Source organism: Triticum aestivum, chromosome 1B (genome assembly GCF_018294505.1).
Source record: "Triticum aestivum cultivar Chinese Spring chromosome 1B, IWGSC CS RefSeq v2.1, whole genome shotgun sequence".
Taxonomy (NCBI): domain Eukaryota; kingdom Viridiplantae; phylum Streptophyta; class Magnoliopsida; order Poales; family Poaceae; genus Triticum; species Triticum aestivum.
In genome coordinates this window covers 418,154,511-418,180,082 of record NC_057795.1, presented here as the reverse complement: position 1 = coordinate 418,180,082, position 25,572 = coordinate 418,154,511, and the positions used below count along the sequence as shown (strand labels likewise).

General features: G+C 54.3%; 2 protein-coding genes across 3 annotated transcripts; one reads left to right on the top strand and one right to left on the bottom strand.

The window, feature by feature from the left end:
• Positions 1-680: 680 nt before the first annotated feature.
• Positions 681-3,747, top strand: LOC123091959 (polyadenylate-binding protein 1). 2 transcript variants are annotated; one of them, XM_044513599.1, is made up of 4 exons: positions 681-908; positions 1,041-1,122; positions 2,534-2,604; positions 3,318-3,747. In XM_044513599.1, the coding sequence occupies exons 1-4, from the start codon at positions 780-782 to the stop codon at positions 3,444-3,446; spliced, it is 411 nt and encodes a 136-aa protein (XP_044369534.1). In that variant the 5' UTR covers positions 681-779; the 3' UTR covers positions 3,447-3,747. The 2 variants fall into 2 exon arrangements, with proteins under 2 accessions (XP_044369534.1, XP_044369529.1); XM_044513594.1 differs by having other exon boundaries at positions 1,038-1,122.
• Positions 3,748-4,642: 895 nt separating this feature from the next.
• On the bottom strand, positions 4,643-5,868 carry LOC123128221 (trihelix transcription factor ASIL1). The gene has a single exon (XM_044548165.1). It carries the CDS (start codon positions 5,859-5,861, stop codon positions 4,908-4,910), a length of 954 nt encoding a protein of 317 aa, XP_044404100.1. The 5' UTR covers positions 5,862-5,868; the 3' UTR covers positions 4,643-4,907.
• Positions 5,869-25,572: the final 19,704 nt, after the last annotated feature.

Genomic DNA, 25,572 nt, shown 5'->3' with positions numbered 1-25,572 from the left:
GACCGAGAATGCATCCGGCTGTCATCTTAGAGCTCCACCCTTACTAACTGATATTTGTCGACTAAGTAGAAAAGAAGAGGGGGTAACTCATAGGGGTGATGCCGTGAAGCCACCTTGTGTGACTAAAGCGCCTTTGATCCATAGCCAATGATGATGACCATCACCTCACGAAGGAGGTCCATGTTGGAGTTGTCGCAAGAAAGCGACTATGGTGACAATGGTCAAAGTCTTGCTAGACTTCTTGAAGTCAAAGATGCGAGAAAACTAAGATATGTAGATCTACTCATGATCTTCCAGTTTGACACACATATCTCCTGCATTAGTTGTGCTTAGTGTTGTCTACCCCACGACAACTATCTCTTGTGTTGTGAAATTTGTGATGTTCCTATAACCAACGGCTACCCTATGTCAGCATAGAGTTAACATTTCAAAGAAAAAAATGAAGTTAGCTGGAAAAGAATATAATTTTCTTATATTTTCTCTAGGGATTTCTCTTACAGTTCCCCTATGTTTTTTTTCTACCGTGCTTTCTCTAGGGTTTTTATTTTGAAACGACAACCCCCTTCCATTTTTTAGGGTGGGTCGAACCGACCGTCCGATCTGACATCTGTAGACACAGAACCGTGGGATCTTCCACTCGCTTTCCCGTCTGAAGTGTACAAGTACTCTCCAACCAACCAAGCCACGCCAAAAGAGGCAACAGGAGCTAGTCATCACCAAGACAAAAGTAACTGAAGAGGGAGAGCACCAAGCGAACCAGCACTTGCGGCGGCGGCGAGATGGCCTCGGGCAATCGCGCACTCCCGATCGAGAACGGCGAGGTCCTCCCTGCCGCCGGAGGCAATGGCGAGGGCGGGAACGGCGGCAGCGGCGACGGATTCAACCGCAACCGCTCCTCCGTGGACCAGGTTCGCGTGCGTGCGTGTGTTACAGCTTGCAGCGTAGCCTCTTTGCCTCGCGTTTCGAGGGTTTGAGCGCCTGCGGTGTTCGTGGCGTCGGGTGCTAACGAGGATAGGGTACGGTATGGTGATGTGCAGCAGATCGATGATATGCGGAGGAGGCTGCGGGAGTTGGAGGAGACCGAGCGCGAGATGCTAGCCGTCGCCGCCGCCGCTACGCATGGTAATCTGTCTAGTCGCCACCACCCTCTCCGTTTCTGCTCGTGTAATTAGCGCTTTGTTTCGTCTTTGGTGGTTGCCCGGAGTGAAATTGGTTGGATGCACGTGAGATCCCGAGCGCCTTGTTACTTGGGCGTCATTCATGTGATTAGATTTGTGCTACTCTCGATGTGGAATCGCTGACACTAGGTGATCGGTTTGATCTTCACTTTCCAGTCAACAGGCTCCTAGTTTCTTCGTTTCTGACGACCTCTGTGTGGTTGGTTGTCGGAATAGTTGCTGCCTTCGAGTACTTGTAGGTGCTGGGTGAGTGCATCTTTTCAGCATTGTGTGTTTGTTCATTTCATTGCTCTGTTGATTTGTGTTGTACCAGTAATATGCATTTGAACAGCTTTGGTAAGGATTGTTACAGTGTTTAAGGTGATAGCCAGGCAGCGGGGGTGATGTCGGCACCTAATCATGGGCTAGGCAGCCCCCTATACGCGTAAAGCAGGACCGTAGCGCCTCGTGGGCGGGCTACGTACATGGCTGTCTTTTGGAGTAGGGGTATAATAATGGTGCATTACTTAGACTCACCTGGTTACGTGGTGGATTAGTGTTGCTAAGCATTATTTACTACAATTGTTGTAAAGTGTAAACCATCTTTCTTCTCGCAACTCGTCACATTTACTATCCGGAGACGGTTATTAGAATGTTATTTTCTAGCGTCAACAATTGCACTTTTGTAGAGCATCATCAAGTCATTGAGCTCATCCTGCATTCCACATTTCCCGAAATGTTACCGATGTGTCCAGATGGAATTCAGTTCTGAACGGAGTAATTTTTTAGACAAATGACACTAAAGAATGCCCCAAATCAATCATGAACGATGTAAATTAGGAAAGGGGTCTGCTTACGTACCTGATTCGAAATAATAATGCACACATATGGTGCATTTGAAAATATCATAACCAAAGCTGTAAGAATAGGTTACCATGATGATGGTTTGAAGTTGATGAACATGTTCTATGGAAAGCATGGTTTTATGGTTGTTACCTTTTTTTCTTCTTCTACTGGTACATGCTTACTGCTGCTTCTGATATTTTTCTGACAGCAAAGAGAAATGTGAGATGACCTGGTTTAAAATGCACACATATGGTGCATTTAAAGATGATATTGTGTACACGATTAAGTGTTTGCTTCAAGCCTCACCCTTTACATACTTACTTAATAAGTATGGTTATAAATAGAAACATAGATGCTGATTAAAGATCCTAAGCGGCGGCATCTTCTTTCTTTTGCGTTTGATTCTTTCTGATCATGAGTGCCATGCCATGCCGTTGTTTCATTATTTTTAATGGACTCTCTGCCTTCAGTTAGCCATTAAACTCTACAATCTGTTTACACTTTTTTCCTCCTTCGGTCTATTTTTTCAGAAGATCCAGCTGCAGCGGTAACCGCACTCGAAAAGGCAGAGGTGGATGCTCGCTCCATCTATGTTGGAAATGTGAGGTTTTCTTCTAGTTTTGTTTCTTATCCTAAAGTGTACTTCTAGCATGTCCATGAAGAACTTTCCAATATGCAGTAGCACACAGAGCCAGAAAGTTTTGCATTGCCATTTGTTACGCCAAGAATCTGGATTTCGGCAAGCACTTTTAATAAATTATGACTGCTACTGAGATGATACTTTCTTTCTTGATTTTACCATCCCATTTCTTCCTGAGGTTTATGGCATTCTCATCTGCTGTTTTAGTACTCCCTCCGTTCACAAATATAAGATGTTCTAACTTCTTTCTGAATTGGATATATAAAGACACATTTCAGCCCGTATATAGTGAATTTTTCTAGGTGAATCATTTTTTAGCGACTGTTTCTAGATATTGATCTTTTCAGCTTAATTTTGGTTTATCCTGATTTCATTGGAAATTTTGCCTAAGCCTAATCAAAACCAACCCAGTACTTCTGTTTGAATAGAGCAGAATTTCAATCGTAAACTGTATATAATATAAAGTAAATGAAAGGATTCGAAGAATATGACATGCGGAGGCCATTCTTCTAATGCATCCGACTAGTTGTGCACCAAACATTCAGGCGAACTTTTATTCCCTGGGATCTCCTCTTTTCCTGAGGTTACCAAAAATCCAAAATGGGGCCCAAGATGAGAGAAATTCAAACAGAATTCCCAGGATGACCTTTCTGATGTTCTGTTTTTCTCTGCAGGAGGTCACCCAGGTTCAGGAGGTCACCCAGGTTCTATCCCTATTACTGATTCTGCCGGGTTGCTGTGACTTCAGTTTTTTGCTAGCGAATTTCCATGATACATACAGAAGATACAGGCAAAGACACTGAAAGGCTGCGACTTCTGAAAGTTACATAGTCTCCTTGTTGTCATACCTCCCATCAGACCATGATGACATCACTTTTACCTTAGGAATGAACCTATGTTCCGAATTATCCCGTGATCAGCCGGCCTGGTGGGTTTTATACCGTTGACTTTAGCTTTGAAGTTTTATCGAATTTTGAGTCAGAATTGTTGGCAAAGTTGTGTACTCTGCTTGCTCTGATGAGTTCTAAGCAGTTGGACCTGAATTATCTGCAACCATTGGCGATATACATTATGCCTGTTAGTTCATGTTTGGTTGGCTTGTTAGCTGGTGATGTTCCATTCCGATGGAGTGGTTGCCTTTGGTTTTCCGCTTTTGTCATGCGAGAAAACATGGCACCTGTCCGAGATTTCAAATTTGATATGTCGAGTCCTTATGGCCGCTGCAGGTGTAGGGTGTGCAGTTGCAGGTTTACAGGCAGCACAAAGGTTCGTTTCTTCCATGAGGCTTATCTTCTGGCTATGGTGCTTTTGTTCTGAACCCTCGTGAATTCACACCCTCCCTCAGGTCCGGCGCATAGGACGGTCGTTGATTTGACTAATCAAATTGTATGTCATGAAAAGCATATCATTATAATCATACACAAGATGAAGCTTCTAAACATATGTTTTTCATCACAAATATATATTTGGTTAGTCAATCAAATTACCGACCTAGGAGCACCCGCACCCCGCCCTATACACCCTACGGGGCGGAGGGAATGGAAAAGTTCAAGGTTGAGAAGAACAGATATCGTATCCAGTGACATTAGTTACAGCCGCAGCTTGCAACTTTCATGCCCTCATTGATGTTCAGCCGTCCCTCGTCTTCAGTAGTGTAATGGCAGTGTTCTGTGGCGCCCAGGAATTCCATAGGAATTCATACTACAAACAGTTCAATTCCAGCAGGAACTGTGAAACTCACAGTGCCCGGTTGATAGTTCAATTGGTGCAGCAACTGTAAAACTCACAGCACTAGTTGATAGTTCAATTCCTGCAGCAACTGTGAAATTCAAAGTACCCAGTTGATAGTTACGCAAGGGCCATCCATAACAAACTCTCCATGAGTGATAGAATGTTGATTACAACTATCATAACAATCACACCTTGGCTCACTGTGAGACAATCTTGACAATAGTAAAGCAGCAGCAAGACAAAGAAGCAAGCAGTGACCAGATGATGATTTTCCCAGCAAAGCTAAGCTGCACTCTTTTCTTTTCCCCACCATAAACAGCAACTCAAAAGACAACACACTGATTACAAATGAACACTTTCTAAATCCTCCCACAGCCATATCCTACACCTACATTCTTTGCCCTTCACTTCTTAAATCAACCATCCAAACACAAGAAGAGTAGAAACATCACATCAACACGGAGTTAACTAACAAAGCCAGCAAGCATCCATCAACACGGAGTTGAGCTGAGGCTGCGCCGGAGCTCTAGTTCTCAATCCTCCTCCATAGCAGCGGCGGAGGAGACCAGCTTCTTGTGGTGCGGCTGCTGCTTGCCGAGGAACGCCTCGACAAAGAGCTGCTGCGCGTCGAGCAGCGCCTGGGTGCGCTTCATCTCCGACTCCATCCGCTCCTTCTCCATCTGGAGCGAGAGCTCCAGCCTGCGCTCCTCCATCCTCAGGAACCCCTCGCCGACGGCCCTCAGTGCCGACGCCACCTCCGCCATGGCCTCCGCCTCCGGGTCCTCCTCGCCCCTGTCCCGGTCCGGCCTCGCCTCCCGCGGGACCCCCGGCTTGGTGCGCGAAGCCTTGGGGATGGTGAAGCGCAGCCCGCTGCCGCCCCCGCCGTTGGAGATGAGGCCGTGGAGGCTCCTGCTCCGCCCGGCGTCCTCGGACGAGGGGGACGACACGGGGGAAGGGGACGCCGGGGTGGCGTTTCCCCTGGGCTTGATCTTGATGATGGGGTTGGGGCTGGCGTCGGGGACCCCGCCGCCGGCGAGGTCGTGGAGGAGCGGGAAGAAGGGCCACTTGGGGCCCTTGGAGCGCCCCATGGAGCGCGTCCGCTCGGCGCGGTACCGCTTGCGGAGCTTCTCGATCTTGTGGCGGCACTGCACGCCGGACTTGTAGGTGGCGGTGGGGAACCTCCCGCAGCGGGCGGTGACGGCGCCGGCGACCTCGTCCCAGTCTGCCGCCCGCAGGTTGCCCTTCTTGAGCGCCTCCCACTTGTCACGGTACGCCTCGATTAGCGCGAGGGTCTCCTCGTGCGTCCAGCACGGCGGGGGCAGCCTCCTCCCGGAGCCGCCGCCCGCCCCTACCCCTCCCCCTCCGCCGCCGGACGAAGCGGCGGCCGCGGCCGCGGCGGCCGCCGCCGCGATGCCTGGCGCGGCCAGCGGGGGGAGCTCCGGCGAGGAGGGGACGTCGTCCTGCTTGAGCGACGAGGAGGAGGACATGGTCGCAGCACGGCGGCTAGGGTTTGGTGGTGGTGGTGGAGATGGGGAACGGAGGAGGAGGAGGTGGAGAACCGGTCATATAAGGAGGCGCGGTGCGGTGGAGGTGGGCCGCGGGCGCCCGCCCGCTGGCGGGCGTGGGTGGGGTGGGCCGCGCGGTGAAAGGAACGACCGGCTGTGGAGGGGCAGCGGCCGCGGCAGCCGCGTGGGGCGTGGCGGTGCGGTGCGAGATGCGGTGGTGGTTTTTGCTTGGAGCGGGGTTTGTCGCGTCGCGGGCGGGGCGGCGGGTGGGCGGGCGGTAAGGGGTGGGTAATGGCACGGCACGGGCGGGGGCAGAGGCACCGCACCGCACGGCGCCGCGTCGTGCGGCCCGTGCCGTGGTGGGCACTCGAGGCCGCGGTGCGGGGGGCCGGGGCCAGGCCAGCCACCCACCGCTCTCCCTCCCTCCCGCCCGCGCGCGGCGTGGCCGCGTGGCCGTGCGCCGTGTAACCTCCTCCGTCTCCTTTCCATCGGCGGAGGCTCCGCCCGTCTCCTTTCCTTTCCCCTTTTTTTAATCGGGCACTCGAATTCCAGCAGCGCCGTTCCGATCCCATCGTCTGCTCCTCCTCAATTATTGGCTCCGGACCTCGCTGGTTCACCAGCGCCGGTGCCGATCGATTTGGGTTGCCGGCTCTCTGCTAATCTAGTTTTTCTTTTATCTTTTCAAATGATAAGTGACACAGGTGTGGTACGAAGCACCCCGGTCCTGAATTTTTTAAAACTAAATAAAGTTGCTGTCCAAAAAGAAAAAAAAAGAAATCCAATAAAAACTGAAACTTGTCATCCGAAAAAAAATCATCATGCTTACAACTAAAGTTGTCATCCTCATATCACTAAACTTGTCCTAAAAAATGTTCGGAATTGCCATATGTTCATACCCTAAATGTGGCACTTACCAAGGTCTTTTTTTAATGACGAAATGAATCTCGTTTTCCTTCGCTCGTGTACAAATCAAACAACTCGCATATGAATATTTGTTTTGAATTCAACTATGTAAAACTTTTGGACGAATGAGCCCTTAAGAGCATGACAACCTCTGATTCATTCTACGAAGGGCCTATATTTTATTTTTATGTATTTACTTTTCGTGCAAGAGTCAATAGTGTTCCCCTCTATTCCTTTTTGTTTTTCTCTTTTGCAAGCATCATGTGGTGGGGATATATATATATATATATATATATATATATATATATATATATATATATATATATATATATATATATATATATATATATATATATAACACCCCTTAAGACCTTATTATGATAACACCCCTTAAGACCTTATTATGCACATCAAAACACTTATTCTGATAACACCTCGTACGGCTCGTAGCTACAAACTAATCACGCAGCCGCACCCCACTACCCCCGATCCAACCACCAAACCCACTAACCCCACTGCATCTGCTCCCTCCCACCGGCGCTACCATGGTGACCACCAGCGCCGCCCCTACCCCACACTAACGCGCCCGCCTCCTTCCTCCCTTCTTCCTCTCCCACCAGCTCCTGGGGCCCGCCGTACCACCCACTTCCTCCGGCGCCGCCGCTCGGGACCCACCCCACCATCTCCTTCCTCCGGCGCCGCCGCTCGGGACCAGCCCCACGGCCTTCTTCCTTCCATGGCCCCGCTGGCGCCCTGGATCCCGCGGCGCAGCGGTCGTCCCCATCTCCTCCACCTCCCACCTCTGGGTCTGCCCGGCGATGGATCCGGCAGGATCCTCCTCCACCCCCTCCTACTGTGTCTGCCCGGCGACGGATCCGGCAGGATCCACCTCCATTTCCGTCCTCCCGTGTCTGCCCGGCGACGGATCCGACAGGACCCTCCTCCACCCCCTCCTATTGTGATTGCCCGACGACGGATCCGGCGGGATCCTCCTCCACATCCCCCCCCCCCCGTGCCTGCTCACCGGCTGGATCCTCCTACACCTCCCTTTCCTGTGCTAGTCGGTTATGGATCCGGCAAGATCCTCCACCTCTCTCCCCCCACACCTCCCTGGAGACGGATACGACAGGATCCTCCTGCAGCTCCTTCCTTTATGGCTGCGTCGAGCTCTCTGCCCTCCCCTACGAGACGTCGTCCCTTCTCTCCTTTCCTTCTTCCTCCTCTCCCCGCAAACTACCTCCGGCGAGGTCCAGTGCATGTCCATCCCCGGCGGCTCACGTGCAGTTCGGCCAGCGATGGCGTGAAGTATGACGCATGATGCGATGCAGTTCCGTGACCCTCCCTGGCGTGCAGTGCCACCAGCGTGCTGTGCAGCTCGCTCTAGCGTGCAGACTGTGCAGTGCAGCTCGCCCTGGCGTGCAGTGCAGCTCGTCCGTGCGTGCGGGCATCCTCACCTGAAGCTTCTCTCCTTTTGTTCGCCTGCAGTTTAAAAGGAAGTGCCTTTCCGAACAAAAAAGGTTGTTTTTGTTTTAAGTTTCTCTCGCTCACTTTTTTGTTTTTCCATGGTTAGCGGCAACGCCGTATTGTTTTGAGCAGGAAGAGGCTCGATTGAGCTCCCATGGTGAAAAAAGTTGGCGCCGACGACCACCCGAGGGCGCTGGGAGCCGAGTGCCGTTCGCCTGGGATCGGTTGCCCATGGTGCTGCAGTGTGATTCCTTTTTGTTTGTGAAATGTAGTGCAGGTCCTCGGCGGGCATGCTGCAATTCGCATCGACGGCACAATGCACTGCACTTTTTATGTGTGTGGGGGTACGTTTTGAACTCTCTGGAAGCTCACTCGGGCTCAAGAACAAAAACACGTATCACCTGTCCTGGTTTAAGAATCATTGCAAAAAGTAGTATAGTGAAACCCGTGTGCAGTTACTTGGTCGACATTGCAGTGCGGTTTTTGATTTGAAGCGGTGCGTGTGATTTGCTGTTTTTGATTTGGTCGACATTGCAATGTGATTCACTTACTCCCAAACGTGAAAGGGCAGAAAATTCAATGTGGTTCACTTCTTGATGCGCTACGGTTCACTCGCTTCGTCCATACGGTCCACGTGTTTGGTCTACGCTCGTAGAAAAATATTAAGTATGAAAAAGGTCGACAAAAATGTCATGCAGTTCCCTTTCGGCGCCGTCGCGGTTCACTTTCGGAAGTGTTGAGGTCCACTTACGTCCGATGTGAAGCGCACCCCACTTTCCGTCTAAGAAAATTTATGTCCGACAAAAGAAAATCATGAAGTGCGCTTGCTCGTCCGATGCGGTGTGGTTTTTCGTCTGAAGCAGTGCACTCCACCTCGTTTGGGAAAATTTACGTCCCACAAAAAAAACCATGCAGTGCACTGGTCCATCTAACGAAGTGCGGTATTTCGTCTAAAGCAGTGTCTTCTTCTTTCCCCGTCCGAGAAAAGATACGTCTAAACAAAAAGAAACCATGAAGTGCACTTGCCCATCTAATGAAGTGTGGTAAGCAGTGTGTTCTTCTTTTCTCGTCCGAGAAAAAATACGTCTAAACAAAAAGAAACCATGCAGTACACTTGCCCATCTGATGCAGTGCGGTATATTTGTCTGAAGCAATGCGTTCTTCTGTCCGATGCAGTAAATACGACGATTTTGGTCTCGCGAAGAACAGAGTGTCCGCTTTTCGGTAAAATCAAAACTACTCTTAAACCGTAAGGAATTAGAGAGAGTGTTTTACATGAAAAAGTTGCGTCTCGTCGATATCTTTCCAATGGCGTCTGATTTGAATCATTCCGACCAGCCGTTCGTAAAAATTTCATGAAAAAACAGCCGTTACCTCTCGAAGTCAGCTGCACGATTTTCCAAATTAACTAAAAACCATAAGGAATCTCAAAACCATTTCAACATATGAAAGTTGCGCCTTGTCCGTAGCTTTCCAACGGCGTATAACACGCCTTGTTTCGACAAACGGTTCAAAAATTGGAGCAAAAACAGTACCGAAAATTTCAAAAAAATTAAAAAACAGAGTTCCGCGATTTAGTAAATTTGAAACTGCTCTTCAACCGTAACGAATTAGAGAAAGATTTATATATGAAAAAGATGCGCCTCGACGATATCTATCCAACGGCATACAATTGCTTCATTCTGACAAGCGGTTTAGAAAAAAACGCGAAAAAACGCTCGCTGCCACTCGTCATCCGCCGCACCATTTTCAAAACTGCTCTTAAACCGTGTGGAATCTCGAAAAGTGTTCAACATGTCGAAGTTGCGCCTAATCCATAGCTTTTCAACGGTATATTACACGCCTCATTCCGATAAACGGTTAAAAAATTAGAGCAAAAACAATACCGAAAAAATAATGCGTACAATTTTTTCCGACGAGAAGTTCACTAGTCTCTATTGCAGTGCTCATCGTCAAAATGATGCAGTGCGCTTCTGTTGAGCGTGCAGTGCCGAAGTGGTGTGCAGAATAGTTATTCTGCTAATATTAGCAGAATAGACCGTCTGTATATATATCCAGTTGGATATGAGTGATCATGAATTACTATTGTTGACGTTACCCTTGAGGTAAATGAGTTGGGAGGCAAAATTATAAGCTGATATCTTTCTACGTGTCTGACTGAAACTTTTGCTCCATATATATGGCATGAGTGTCAGCAATCATAGAAGTCTAAATGATAGTTGAGTATGTGGACTTGCTAAACAAGAGCTCCTACATGAGACTCTCCCTGGAAATATGATGAATTGCAATTGCCTTGTTGACCGAGAACATAGTTTGTTAGTTTTCAAGAAAGTTTATGCCTTATACTTCGTTGTCGTGATGAATTGTTACTTGCTCATGAGAAGTTTTATGATAATAATGTATTGCTGCTATGATATTGATCATGATGCTACTATGTTTGTATTTTGTTTTTATCGACACCTCTCTCTCTCTCTAAAATGTGGTCATGAGTATCAATATCGGCTTTCACTTGAGCACAAGCGAGGTCCAAGCTTGGGGGAGTTGATACTGTCATACGGTATCGGTGGACAAGTAGTAGGAGAGAGCAAGTGGGTCGTAGGCCTAGGTTGTGTTGGGCCGCATGTGGCCTAGGAACTAGCGTGTTGTACTTAACCCTATCGGGCTGAACAGATAGACAAGAAATGAGATATCTCTGAAATCATTCTCACCTATTTCGTCTACCTCTCTCCCTTGCTCCTCTCCTCATCCCGATTCTCCCTCCTGTGTGGCCGATACCCTTTCCTAGGGTTAGGGTCATCACAATTGGTATCTAGAGCCACAAATTCTTCTCCTCCGCTGCCAATCCACGCCGTCGCACCCATATCCTCTTGGAAAATCGGTAACATCCACTGCATCAGGTGCGGATTTGCTTCGGTGAATTTGCAGAAAATCCTGTGGAGGGTTCGATTTGCTCGGAGCGGGAGCAATGGCACCGTCCAAGGCTTCTGCGCAGACGCGGCACCTCATGGCTGCCATGGAGAACCAGACGTCCAACCTCACAACCCTCATGGAGAAGTTGCTCGAGCGTTTCGACGAGGAGAAGGCGGAGGCGGGGAAGCACGCCGAGGTGCAGGACACCTTCAACAGCCAAGTCTCCCACGAATTACAGAGCCTCTTGAAGCAGATCGGCCTCACCCAGGCTGATGTGGACGACGTCCGCAGGGTTATCTCATTCTCGGCCTCAACATCTCCTTCCCCAAGTTCAGCGGTCCACAACCCGTTCGCGGTAACGCTCCACAAGTCGGCGATTAAGGAAGGGCCCCAGCAGCACTTGCCCCCTCCACCTCCACCAGCCCCGCATACCGCACCTCCTCCGAGTGCGCTGTCTATTCCACAAGCGTTGGCCGGCAACCAGCAGTTCGCGCGGCTGGCGAACGACGGGCCACCGCTCCTCAATTGCCCTGATCAACACCAGTGGCAAACCGACCGCCATCACCAGCAACAACCTCGAGAGGATTCCTTCACCAAGCCGCCGAAAGACAATTTCCCCCGCTTCGACGGCGAGTGTCCGTGTGTCTGGCTCGATCGTTGCCTGGCATATTTTGAGCTATACCGCGTGCCACAACACAATTGGGTAGCCACGGCATCACTCTATGTGGAAGGACATGCCGCGTTGTGGCTCCGCACCTTCCGCCAACAGAATCCGGTTCTGAATTGGGAGATGTTCAGAAGAGCACTCGAGGAGGAATTCGGACCAGAGGAATTTGAGTCCATGATGCACAACCTTCTGCAGCTGCGGCAAACAGGCATTGTGGTGGAGTACCGATAGCAATTCGAGGTTTACATGTACAATTATCTCGTCTTGGATGCCACACTCAGTCCCAAGTTCTTCATCACACAATTTTTGTTGGGCCTCAAGGATGAACTGCGTGCAGCCGTGCGCATCCAAGCATCGATGAGTATCAGAAGAGCAACCATTTTTGCCCGAATTCAGGAAGAAGAACTGGAAAGTCAGTGTTCCTGTCCATGGCATATACCCCCAAGCAGGCCAGCTCCTTTGCCTTATACAACACTACAGCCCGGTCGACCACCACCACCTCCACCTCCACTGCTCGCGGCGCCCGCAGTGCGCCCAAATGCCACACCCAAGCCAGCCATCGACGATTCGGCAGGGAGCGTCAGTTACGCGACTACAGGCGTCAACACGGGCTTTATTTTCGTTGTAGGGAGAAGTACTCCCGCGAGCATCAGTGTAAGCGCTCCGCCCAGCTCCTCACCATCGAGGTTGGTGATTATGGGGAAGTGCTCTTGGACGATGCAGTCCAAGCACTAGAGTTGTTGGATGCACCAATGACTAAAGATCCAGCATGCTATCTTCTGCCAGCCCATGCCGTGGAAGGAACAAAAGCAGTAGCTTCGTCAACTCCTCGTTCGTTGCTCGCATGGTAGTTGTCACCACTGATATTCGACCATTGATAGTTCATGTCACTAATGTACATCGACTACACTGCACTAAGATTGTGCCCCAACTGCAATGGAAGACACAAGAACAGGAATTCGGCACAGATATGTGCGTACTCGACTTGGGGGTGTATGATGTTGTACTGGGAGTGGATTGGCTCGCCCAGCACAACCCAATGTAGTGCGATTGGCAGAAGAAGACGATGCAATTCGACCGAGAGGGCATCGCGGTACACTTGACAGGTGTCCGTTCAGACAAACAACCAACAATCGTTGCGCTGGATGTTGCGTCCCTCTGGCAGATGGAAGAAGCAAAAGAGATTTGGGTCGCTGCACTGCTAGAAAGTCAAACCCAATCGCCACACTTGGCAGAAGAACCAATTCCTCCTGTCATTCAACGCATGTTGACAGATTTTCATGATGTGTTTGCTGAGCCTACGGAGCTACCCCCACACCGGTAGTATGATCACGCATTCACACTCGAGCCAGGAACAACACCGGTCAACTGTCGCCCTTACCGCTACTCTCCATTACAGAAAGGCAAAATTGAGCGCCAAGTTGCGGAGATGTTGCACATTGGGTTGATCACCCATAGCATGAGCCCGTTTGCAGCCCACGTCCTGCTCGTGAAGAGGAAGGACGGAACATGGTGATTCTGCGTCAATTACAGACGCTTGAACACAGTCACCATCAAGTACAAATTCCCCCTTCCAGTCATCAACGAACTCCTCGATGAACTTGCCGGAGCAGCATTCTTCTCCAATATCGATCTCCGTGCCGGTTACCATCAGATTCGTATGTGTGAAGGAGACGAGCATAAAACGGTTTTCAAAACCCACCATGGGCATTTCCAGTTCCGCATCATGCCTTTTGGAGTCACCAAAAAACCACTAACGTTCCAATGTGTGATGAACTATATCTTCAAGGATGAAAATCGTAAGTTTGTCATTTCGTTTATTGATGACATCTTTGTTGGGGATATAACTATTTGTGTAAGCCGCCCAGGAGGGGTCGGGTTACGCAAAGAAGACTCATCAGAGAGAAGCCCAAGACCAAGCATGAAGATGGCGGTTCAATAAAGGGTCTAAGGCCCGCAGGTGGATTAAAGCCCATAGTGGTAAACTGTCATGAAGATATGACTTGTAACGTAAGGTAGAATTAACTAGTCACCGAGCCGGACACTGTCTATGAGCCGGCCGGGACTCTATAGGCCGCAGGGCGTCCACCCGTGTATATAAGGGGGTGACTCGCTGGCGGCTTAGGGTAAGAAACAACTCATCGAGAATCGGGCATAGCGTATCTCGCTCCCTGGCCATCGAAACATCAAGCAATACCAACCCAACTAGACGTAGGCCTTACCTTCATCGTAAGGGGCCGAACTAGTATAAACCTCTCGTGTCTCTTGTCCTAATTAACCCCTTCAAGCTTCCTAAGTTGCGATGGCTCCATGACTAAGTCCTTTCACTAGGACATCTGATGTGACAATTCCACGACAGTTGGCACCCACCGTGGGGCCAGCGCATGGTGGATTTGAGTTCTTGAAGGGCAACTTTGAAGGGCTCAAGGGGTACGCAGTGGGCCGGATGACCAAGAGTCGTCGCGGCAAGATCTACATCGACGATGAAGGCTGGGGCCCCGACGCCGGCTCAATTGAGTACGGGTACCAGGTCCCCTTCGGCGGAATCCACGTCTTCATCGGCCGGATTGGTGAGCCGGGCCCTGAGCCGGACAACTGCACCGACCTCGTCGAGACGGCTCAGCGTGCGAGACTCGCCCGAGTTCAACCCGGCATGAAGCGTGTCTTTGTGGGCTGCATCCACGGAGAAGAACTTTCTGAAGGATCTGAAGATGGTGGTGAGACGGCCGTCCTCTCTGATGGTGATTCGTCCGCCGGTTCAACAGATTCGCTGTATCAAGTGCAAGATGGCGTGCTTGGGGCCTGTTCTGATGGCTCCAGTACTCCGGACCCCTATGAGCCGCCAAGCTGGGTAGGAGTCTTCATGGCTGGGACTCAACCCGGCCAAAATTCTACAGCCACTGCTGCAATAACATCCGGAACAGGAGCGGCCAGGGTAGGAGGCCATGTGCGCCCACCGCCTCAGGTGTTGATAGATCTCATGGATAAGCTTACGGCCTTGTTAACCTCCACGGTTATTCCGGCAAATAAAGATGAGCATGACACGGAGGTGGCACGGGTGCGCGAGGAAATAGCTCGGGCCAAGGAGTCCTTGGCAGCTGAGGACACCAGGTTAGCCACAGAACGGGCGGCTTTGGATGCACGGGCGCAACAACTCCAGTCAGAGGCTTTCCAGCTTTCGATGAACCTGAACGCATCTAATGAGGTGATGAGAAGGAGGCACCAGAAAACTCAATCCCATTTGCCTCCGATTTATGACCCTCGGAATCTTTTCGCTACACCCGGGGCTGGCCCAAGTAACCCGCCAGATGCAAATCAGTTTATGACAGCCGGAGCAGGAGGACCGACTCAGCCTCGGGAGATGGCACCTCTTCATGGGAACATGGCACTGCCCCGTTACGTGCCGATACCGCCGGGTCACTTTTCCAACCCCATGGAGAACTTAATCGCAACATCGGCGCGTTTGGCGGCTCTCCCAGTGGATGGTGATGATCCGACAGCGGTGGAGACCCGGAGGATCAGGGAACTTGTCCAGACGGCCCTGCCTCAGCAAGAGACTTATTCTTATAGCCGGGACAGGATTCATTCGACTCCTCCGCCTTGGTTGGCACTGCCTCGTCAAAACCGGAGTCCAAGTTACAGCAGGCACATGGAGTCAGAAGCTTTGTCAAGCAACACCCAGCGCTGGAACCAGCCCGATGGCTATAACCCGGTACAAGATCGGATACGTCAGGAGAACGAGCGGGCGACTCAGCTAGTGGCTCAACAGACGGCTCATCAAGATTTCCCAGAATATCCGATGACTTCTGTTGAGACGGGAGTGGCTACTAGAACCGGCGGTGTTCCTTGTTTGGTGCCAGCTCTGCGTAATGTACGCCTACCCATGGACTTCAAGGGACCTCGAAAGGTGCCGAATTACACAACCGATTTACAGCCCGGGGCGTGGATCGAAAGTTATGAGATGGCCATGGAGGTGTTGGAGGTCAGCGATGCAGCAATGGCTAAATACTTCACCATGATGTTAGATGGAATGGCTCGGTCCTGGTTAAAGGGCTTGCCACCCAATTCCATTAATTCGTGGGTAGAGCTAAAGGCCCATTTCATCCAGAACTTCAAGGACACTTGCAAGTAATCTATGTCGATTGTGGATTTGACAAATTGTAAGTAGGACGAGGGTGAATCCACGACTCACTGGGTACGCCGGGTCAAGGAGATAATACATTCGTCTGACAAGATGGATGTTGGCTCTGTAGTCCTTATGTTGGAAAAGAACTGCCGCTTTGAGCCGCTGAGGCAGAAACTGGGGCGCCTTAAGTGTGATTGCAACGATATGGGTACGCTGATGGCAGCTTTAGTCAAATACGCCGACTCTGATAGTACCAAGGATCCCGCGTCTGATGAGGAAAAGACAGGGGAGGGAAAGAAGAATGGCAAAGGAAAGGGACAACAGCATAACCCGATGAATCAAGGAGGCAACAAGCGTAAGGCCGAGGGTAACCCGGAGTTTGTAGCCAACGCCAATGCACAGGGTAACAATCGGAGACGTAAGGGCAAACCGCCCCCTCGATCTGGCGGGTCAGGCCCATCTCTTGAGCAGCTACTCAATGAGCTGTGCTCGAGACACGGCACCCGGGAACGAACCGCCACCCACTTATGGAAAGATTGTGCGATCATGAAGGCTTTTAAGAATTCCAACACATTTGACGGCAATCATGTGTCGGGCGGCGGCTCAGGAGCTGGCGGTTTTCATGGCCCGGGTGGCGGTTCAAGTTCTGGCTTTCATGGACATCAGGGCGGTTATAATCAGCAGCAATCTGGTCAAGGGGAACAACAGCAGCAGCAATTGGGTTATCAAAGCCATCCGAAGCAGCTGAATAGTGGGCAGTATCATGTGTTTACCACTAGCTTATGCAAACGTGACCAGAAGGTTCATAAGAGGGCCGTAAATTCTGTTGAGCTGGCGGTTCCCCGTTATTTGAGGTGGTCAGAACATCCCATTGTGTGGAGCAGGGAAGATCACCCCCTCCGGGTTGATAATCCGGGTCAGTTAGGCTTGGTGGTAGCTGTCGGCATTCTGGGAACGGGGGTCCCCAGACTTGCCTACCTGCGGCGTGGCTCAAGGGGCGGCCCAACACGGCCCATCTTCATCAGCATGAGCTCAAGACCCTCGCGAGGGACCAAGCCTCGCAGGGTGGACGACAGGAAGCTTCCTCAGGCATGGCCTCGTCAGTCTGGCTTGCGAGGAGGCGGAGAGATCAAGGCGGGGTACCTCACAAGGTGCCCATGATGCAAGCCATGACGACCAAGGGCGCCAGGCGGGCGCCATCCCGCGCAGTGTCCTCCTTTCCTCTTTGGTGCAAAGGAAGCAAGCGCAGGCGAGAGCATCAAGCAAAGGCATCCGTTTCGGTGCAACAAGACCGAGACCGTCGCAACGGCAGGAAGGAAGTCATTATGAAGCCCAAGCCGGCATCACCACCAGAGCATTTGACAGGCGAGGACCAACTTTAGTCAGGATAAGTGTACTAGATGTTCCCCTTCAAAATGACCAATTGTTGGCGCCCTTCCCGCTTAATATTTGGGAAGAGGCCCAGGGCCTTTGCCTATAAATAGGACTAGCCACCCACAAGGTAGAGCATCATGATCATGATCATCATAACCGGGAAACCAGTAGGAAGAGCGACTGAACTCCCCCTAGCAGTTCATCGCACCTGCCAAGAACAGACCCTCGCGAGGCTGTTCTTCCTTGTATTGTTCATCATCAGCCCCAGAGGCAATCCACCACACCACAAACTAGAGTAGGGTATTACACCACAATGGTGGCCCAAACTAGTATAAACCTTGTGTCTCTTGTGTTGTTCCTTTCATAGCTTAGATCCTAGCGAGGCGGCGAGGTGCAGGTAGGTAGAGGGCAAGATCTCCGCGCGCACCCCAGTGTTCGAACCTAGAGGGTCTGCCGGAACCCGAAATCTGACATTTGGCGCGCCAGGTAGGGGTGCGCCAGAATTCGTCTTCCGCCACCCTATTCTTCACCGACCATCGCATCCATGTCAGACGCTCGTCGGGCCCGCGCCGAGCGCTGATCCGCTCTCGCTTCCCGCGTCACCTAGACGGCCCCCGTCGGCGGCTGCCCCCGCCGTTCCCCGTCGCCTGCCATCAACGCCGCCACCGGCCCGGCAGGGAACGAGCAGCAAGCATCGTCCCAGCATCCGTCCGTGAGGCAAGACAGCCGCACTGCTACTCCCTCACTCACCCCAGCTGGTTCTTCGTCCTGCGCACTCTGCGCGACCATGGAGGCTCGAGCTGCGCTCATCGCGGCAAACAAGCTCCTGCGCTACCGCCTAGTCGACGACGTCTATGAAGAGTGGCTCGACCACGTCGCCTAGCTCATCCGTGCCACAGGGGGCTCCCCCGCGCTGTCCTTCTCGCTGCACCGCGCCCCGCCCTGCGCGGGCGATGAAGCTTCGAGGGCGCCTCAGCCGCCTCCCCCTCAAGAAGGCGCCCTGGCCCCAAGGCGCGTGGCCCCTGGGCGGAACCCACTCCGTCCGGCGCCAGCGCAGCGAGAGCAGAGTTGCCAAGAGGTCCCTCGCCCCCAAGAAGCTGCCCGAGTGCTCCCTGCTCCGGCCCGTCACGACCACACTCCTGTTCCAGCACGCCAAGACCCCGCGCTGCTCCCAGCTGCAGCGCATGGGGACTCGCAAGACCAAGCTCTTCGTTACCAAAGGCCTCCCGTGGCCACAGCAGGCTGTCGCGCCTTCACCACCGAGCTGTGCAGCGTCGCATGGCCCGGCAAGTTCAAGCCAGACCTGCCTCCTTGCTACGACAGCACGGCCGACCCTGCGGAGTTCCTCCAGCTCTACAAGCTGGGCATCGAAGCCGCCAATGGGGACGAGAAGGTCATGGCGAACTGGTTTCCCATGGCACTCAAGGACGGGGCCTGCACCTGGCTCCTGAACCTGGCTCCTGGCACGATCTCCTCCTGGGACGAGATGCGCACCCGCTTCATCGCCAACTTCCAAGGTACTCGCGACCGGCCACCTGCCATGAGCGACATGCGCCGCATCAAGCAGCAACCAGGGGAGACCCTGCAGAAGTACATCCAGCGCTTCAACAACGCACACCTCAAGATTCCCAGGGTGACCGAGGAGGCCATCATCTCGGCCTTCTCCGACGGTGTGCATGACGTCAAGATGAAGGAGGTGCTGGCGATGCATGAAGATCTATGCACTTCCTTGGAGCTGTTCAACTTGGCAAACAAGTGTGCCAGGGCTGAGGAAGGGCGCCTTTCCCTCCTCGAGCTGCCAGCCGCAGACCCAGAAGAGAAGAAATCCAAGGCCAAGGACGTGAAGCGCAAGGGGGCTGCCATGCTCGCGGCAGAACCAGACACCAAGCGGGGCAGAGATCAGCCCGAGTCTTTCAAGGGCAGCCGATACTGTGTGTACCACGACCTCCACACCCACAACACCAACGGATGTCAAGAGCTCCGAGCCGTGCGAGAAGGGAGGATCCGCCGACGCCCCGACAGCAACGATCGAGGCTACGACCGAGGAGGAGGAAGGAACCCAGGACGCTGGGAAGACCGCGGCCCTCACCAAGGGTGGCGCGACCGACCTCGCGAGGATCGCTGGCAGGATCAGCCTCGCGAGGGAGACTGGAGGGATTAGCCTCGCGAGGATTGTCCGCAAGGAAACACAGGCCTCCCTCCTCTACCACTGCAACCAAGGAGAAACGAGGACCATCATTAGGACAAGGGGGCTGGGGGCTTCCAGGAGCCGCGCGCGATCGCTTGCATCCTGGGCGGAGCTCAAGCCCCAGCCTCTCAACGCATCTTCAAGCAGTTCGCCCATGAAGTGAATGCAGTCCTCCCCAAGCTCGAAGCCACGCGCCCTCTTAGGTGGTCAGCGTGCGCCATCACGTTCAGTTCAGCGGATCAGCTCAAGTGCGCGGCCACAACCGAAGTCCTCCCGATGCTTTGCTCCCCAATCATCAGCAACGTGCAAGTCACCAGGACCCTCATCGACGGCAGGGCAAGGCTCAACGTCCTGTCCGTAGAGACATTCAACAATCTCCAAGTGCCTTACAATCAGCTTCAGCCAACCAAGCCTTTCTCCGGAGTCACCGATGGCTCCATGGTTCCGATTGGGCAGGTCCGCCTCCCTGTCACCTTCGGGGCGCGCAACAACTACCGCACCGAGCTCATCGACTTCGACGTCGCCCACATTCGCCTGCCATACAACGCCATCCTCGGGTACCCAGCTCTCGCCAAGTTCATGGTTGTGACTCATCACGGCTACAACGTCCTCAAGATGCCAGGAAGCGGCGGAGTCATCACGGTGCCTTGTGAAGAAAGAGACACAGTGTGCTCCCTGGAGCGAGCTTTTTAGGCTGCATCACTTGAAGACCCAGATCGTGGGAGCGGGAGGTCCCCTGAGATCGCTCCCAAGAAGAAGAAGACTTTGCTAGGCCCGACCCCTCAGGAGGTAGGCCCCTCAGGGTCTGCGCCTGCGCAGGGGGCACCTCCTTCTGTCGCATAGGAAGGCGTGCCCGGCGCCCTCCTCAAGCAAGGCTCGGGGGCTCCCTCCTGGAGGGCCACCGACCTTGCTAAGGTCACGAGGGAGGCACTTGGGCACCACTTGGAGGCGTGTTTCAAAGCACGTTTCCCTCATGAAGGAGCAAGGCAAGGAGGGCCAAACCCTCAGGAGTTCGTCAGTCAGATTGCGCAGGAGTTGTAGGATTCAAGAGTCATGAGTGGCAGCCGCCACTTACCCGCCGCAGCTCCCCATCTAGGCGAGGATGGCGGGCTGCGCGTCTGCATCGACATCCCAGGGCTCAACCGAGCCGCCTCTTAGGAGCGCTTCTGGCCCTCACGCGTGGGGCGCTGTGAAGGCCCACCCCACAACTACGTTCGCATGCCCTATGGCTTGCGGAACGCGGCCGCCACGTGCCAGCGCCTCATGGGGAGCATCCTGGAGGCTCAGGAGGCCAGGCGTTCCGCAGTCCTAGCGGAGATGGAGATGGTCCATGAGGAGCCACCAGCGCCTCTGGAACCTCCCGAGGCTCTTGGGCCTGGGGGATCGTGAAGATCGGCTTCCACAGCCTACGACGTCCGCTACTTCAACACCCCTTCATCTTCAACGCTATCAAGTGACATCCTTCAAGTTTCGTTTCTAGCTGGGAGCGCCCCCTAGGGCTGCATTATTCCCAGGCCGCGTGGGTCCGTCCTTGCGGCATGTATATTCTTTTTACTTTATGTTCCTAGCTTACTTTGTTGGGGGCGCCCCTCGGGCTGCATCATCCCCAAGTCGCTTGGGTCAGACCAAGTGGCATGTACCCCTCTTGCGTTTATTTTCGGGCCATGCGTTCGACTCATCATGCTTGCTATTTGATGCCTGTCAACGACACCTCTTCTTCCTTCATGTCGGCCGCTTGCACGTTAAAGGGGGGGGGGGTACCTGAGCATCGCGACTCATGGGCTCCTACTAGCTCTCCAGCCCTCACCCTCTGGCCTTGTCCACGGCATTGCGACCTGGCATACCAGCGACGGCTGAGACCCGCTCGAGGGCCGGGACCTGAGGACGTAGAGCGTCGGCATCTAACCAAATTTGCAGGAACACATCGCAAGTTAAGGCCCAGTGCCAGGTGCAACCCGCCTTGAGGTAGGGCCCCATGAGTCCCGCGCTGGCTCATGGGTGCCCAGATACACCTCGTCAGGCCCTACCGTGCCAGCCACGTGCCAGGGTAGGGCTGTACATGCCCCGGTGGCTCCTCCTGGAGGGGAACCCCATCCCACACACCAGTGGAAGCACCATGCTCCGCGCTGGCTGACGACACTGCCGAGGAGCGGCTATGCCCATACACATACGGAAGTGCTATGCTCCGCACTGGTGATAAACAACTGAGGGTGGCCCCCGGCCGCATCAACCTCAGGGAGCCCAGAGCTCAGTGTCTGGCCTCATCGCAACGCCTCCCCTCGGGAGTGCCGCGCGAGGGGGCTGCGCCTGGGTCACGCCCAGACGCATGCCACCCAGCCAGGGCCCTCAGGCCTGGTTCGTCGCACGTCCCTCCCCGAGCGGAGCCAAGGTACGAAGGCCGTTTGAGCGTCAAGGGGGACTCCTGAGCATCACGACTAAGGAGCCTAACTGGTCACGTAGCCCCTCACTCCTTAGTTTTGAAAGGCTAACGATGGTTGAGGTATGTGCGGGGCCGGGCTATGTAGACGTAGAATGGTAGATTCACCCACACATCTCACCTCCCTACTTGCTGTTCGTGTGCCAAGGGGGACTCCTGAGCATCGCGACTCAGGAGCCTAACTTGTCACGTAGCCCCTCACTCCTTGGTCCCGTCCTGGTTTCCGGTCGGGGCTAACAGCGGCTAAGGTATATGCGCGGGGCCGGGCTCTGCCGGCGTAGAACATAAGCAAGTAGGAAGGAAAAGCGCAAATCTCAAGGAATTCAAAAGCAAATATTACAGTCCATAACTGTTATCACAACACCAAACACAAGTTTAAACGCCTCCCCGAGGCATGATGCATGTTGCAGGAGCTGAAAGCAGAACAGGAGCCACAACAGAGTCATTTGTTGGCGGCGGAGCTGCGTGGAGCGGGTTCGCCTTGTGAAGCCGGAGGACCGGCAGCGCCTCACTTCGGCTTGGTGCTGAAGGCCCGGAACTTCGCCAACAGAGCCTCCGCACGACCCTTCACGGCCTCAGCAGCGGCAGCAGCAAGCTCGCCGCTCGCTGGCTCCAGCAGGCTGTCGAGGTCAATGTCAGGATCATGAAGGTAGACGTGGGTAAGGACCCGCGTCAGCGCTGCAGAAGACAGGACACGCGCCTCGGCCTCAGCCGTAGGGCCAAGGCCAAGGGTGACATCTTCAAGAGCACGGATCAGGAAGGGGAGTAGCTTGGCTGGGCCGTCCTCGGCGCTGGCCAGCGGGCTTTCCAGGCCGCTGTCGTAAAGCGACCTCAGCAAGGTGCGAGCCTTCACCTCCATCTCCGTGAAGGCCTCGCGGTCCTCGGCAAGGACCCGCGCCTTGCCGTCCAGCTCGACCTTCTTCGCTTCCAACTCCTGCTCCAGTGCACCCAGGCGGTCACGGCGCTTGTTAAGCTTGGCATCTCGGTCCTTGACGGCCGCCTCGCGAGCCTTCATGTCTTCCTCCTTCTCTTGGCGAATGCGGACCTCCTTGGCAAGCTGGTCCCGCAGGCCCTGCAGCTCGCTCTCCAACGCCTTGCAACGACCTCGGGCATCGGCCACCTCCCCCACGGCGATGTCGCGAGCAGCCTTCGCCCCAAGGACAGCCAGCTTCTCCTCGTCGTAAGCCGTCGAGGCCTGAACCAGCGCTGCTTGAATTGAAGCGTCAGAGCGAATCCAGCCAGAAGCCAGCTCCAAGCGCCCGACCACCAGGCGAGGGTCGGTGCCCAGAAGATCTTGCCGCAGCCGGTCCAGTTCAACAGTAGCATGATCCAGGACAGCGGGAGGAGTCGGAGAGACAGCAGTTGGTGGAGTAGGAGGAGAGGACGCCAGCGTAACCACAGTACCCTGAGGCGGGACCTGCTGCACCCCAACAGCTGTGGCGGTGGCATCAGGCAAGGATACCTCAAGAGTTGCTTGGGCCATGGGGGCTGAGCTCGCCACAGCCAGCTCCACCAGGCCTCGCGAAGACGACCGGGCAGGAGAGGCCCGTGCCTTGCAGTCCCTCCTTTCGCGGGCAGAGGCGCTGCCCCAGACGGAACCTCAAGAGCCCCCTTCAGCTTCTTCACCGCAGGCGCCAGCCTAGCCAAGAGATACAGACGTCAAGCCTCAGCGACAAAATAGGTAATAAAACAAGAATCAAGCACTTACTGGTCATCGCTCGTGAGCTCGAGCAACCTCCGGCCATACTTTAAGCCCGAGAGCCGGCTGCAGGGATCAGCCTCGAGAAGCTCGGGAGCAGGAGGCGCGTCTGCGGATCGCCTCAGAGCCGGGGCAGACCCGCGGGGGACCAGCCCAGTCCTGTCCTTCTTCCGGATCGGGGCAAGCTCTCGCCGCCCTGCTCGTTGCCATCCTTGTCGTCGCTCGGCAAGAGGCGGAGAGCACGGGGCCTGCGTCGGGGGAGGGGCACTCTCGACTCCCCGTCGGTAGCCTCGGAGTCAGGCCCTTCTTCCCGCTCCTCTTCTTCCTCTTCACTGGAGTCGCCGGAGGACACGTTCACCGTCGCCAGGGCCGCTGGGTCCTCGGGAACCTTCGTGGGCACGGGCCCGTCCCCATTGAAGACAGGCATGGAGTCCACCGCCTGCTCCCAATCATCTCGAAGGAACAGGGGTACAGGGGAGCCCTCCAGCCTCGCCACGTCTCCCCGGACCAAAGATTGGAGGACCGCGGCCAGATCTTCGTCGGCCAAGCCTGCGGGGCTTGGGCGAGGCCTCCACAGTGGAAGCGAGTACTGACGAAGCGGGGCCACTTGGTGCTCCAGGAACTCCCTCAGGAGCAATGCACCGGTCAGCTTCGCCGCCGCCATGTTGGTCGGCCTTAGATCTGCGTCCATCTTCTCCAGCATCGGCTTCGCGCAGGGGTCCACGAGTTTCGCGCGAGACCAATCACCGGAGCTCGTGGGGTGCTCCGTGGGCAGAATCAGCCGAGGGTGGATGCGCCCAGCATCTACCATGACCCACTTGCTCCTGAAGCCCTCAATCCTCTTCCCGGGCTTTGAGATGGCGTTGGAGCTGCCATATGCGACAAAGCTCGCGCACGCGGAGATGGGACCACGAGAGGTCTGGAGGGAGAAGTAGTGGCGCAGCAAGGCCACTGAGGGCTGCACTCCGGCATGAGCCTCACAATAGTAGGCGAAGATCGCCATAAGAAGAACAGAGTTGGGGTGGAGGTGCAGAGCTTGCAGGTTGTAATGGCGGAGGTCAGAGAAGAAAAACTCAGAAAAGGGAGGCACCAGACCGGCAGCAATGGCGCTTACGAAGAGCGGATAGAAGGTGCTCCCTTGGCCCTCAGGAAGGGCGGAGCCGGCCTTGAACACCTCCGCCCCGTCGATGCCTTGTGCCGCCACCATCTGGCGCACCCGGGCAAGGCTCGTCTCTGACATGTTCGGCGAGTCCAAGGCGGGTGAGTACCAAGCTCTGGCCGGGGTCTGGCGAGGCGCCATGTCTTGCTAAGGGCACGCGGTCAAAGTAGATCTGAAGATTTCGGAGGCAGGAAGGAAGGGCGCAAGAAAGGGGATCTGGGCAATGACCGGAGGAAGCAAGGGAAGCAAAGCCTAGACAGATGCCGCTCTTTTGTCGATTCACGCAGTTGCTAAGGCACCCACGACCAACCAACCGCCACGCGGCGCCCGAGGCCGCGGGCTGTTACGGCCCACGGAGCTTCGCACTTGCCCCTTCGCTTCTCTGCTCAGCCAAGTCCGGGCGCGCCTTCGGCCCGGGGGCTACTCCCGGTGTCCTGGGAATGGGGGTCCCTAGACTTGCCTGCCTGCGGCCTGCGGCGTGGCTCAAGGGGCGGCCCAACATGGCCCATCTTCATTAGCACGAGCTCAAGACCCTCGCAAGGGGCCAAGCCTCACAGGGTGGATGACAGGAAGCTTCCTCAGGCACGGCCTCGTCAGGCTGGCTCGCGAGGAGACGGAGTGATCAAGGCGGGGTACCTCACGAGGTGCCCATGACGCAAGCCATGACGACCAAGGGCGCCAGGCGGGCGCCAGCCCGCGCAGTGTCCTCCTTTCCTCTTTGGTGCAAAGGGAGCAAGCGCAGGCGAGAGCATCAAGCAAAGGCATC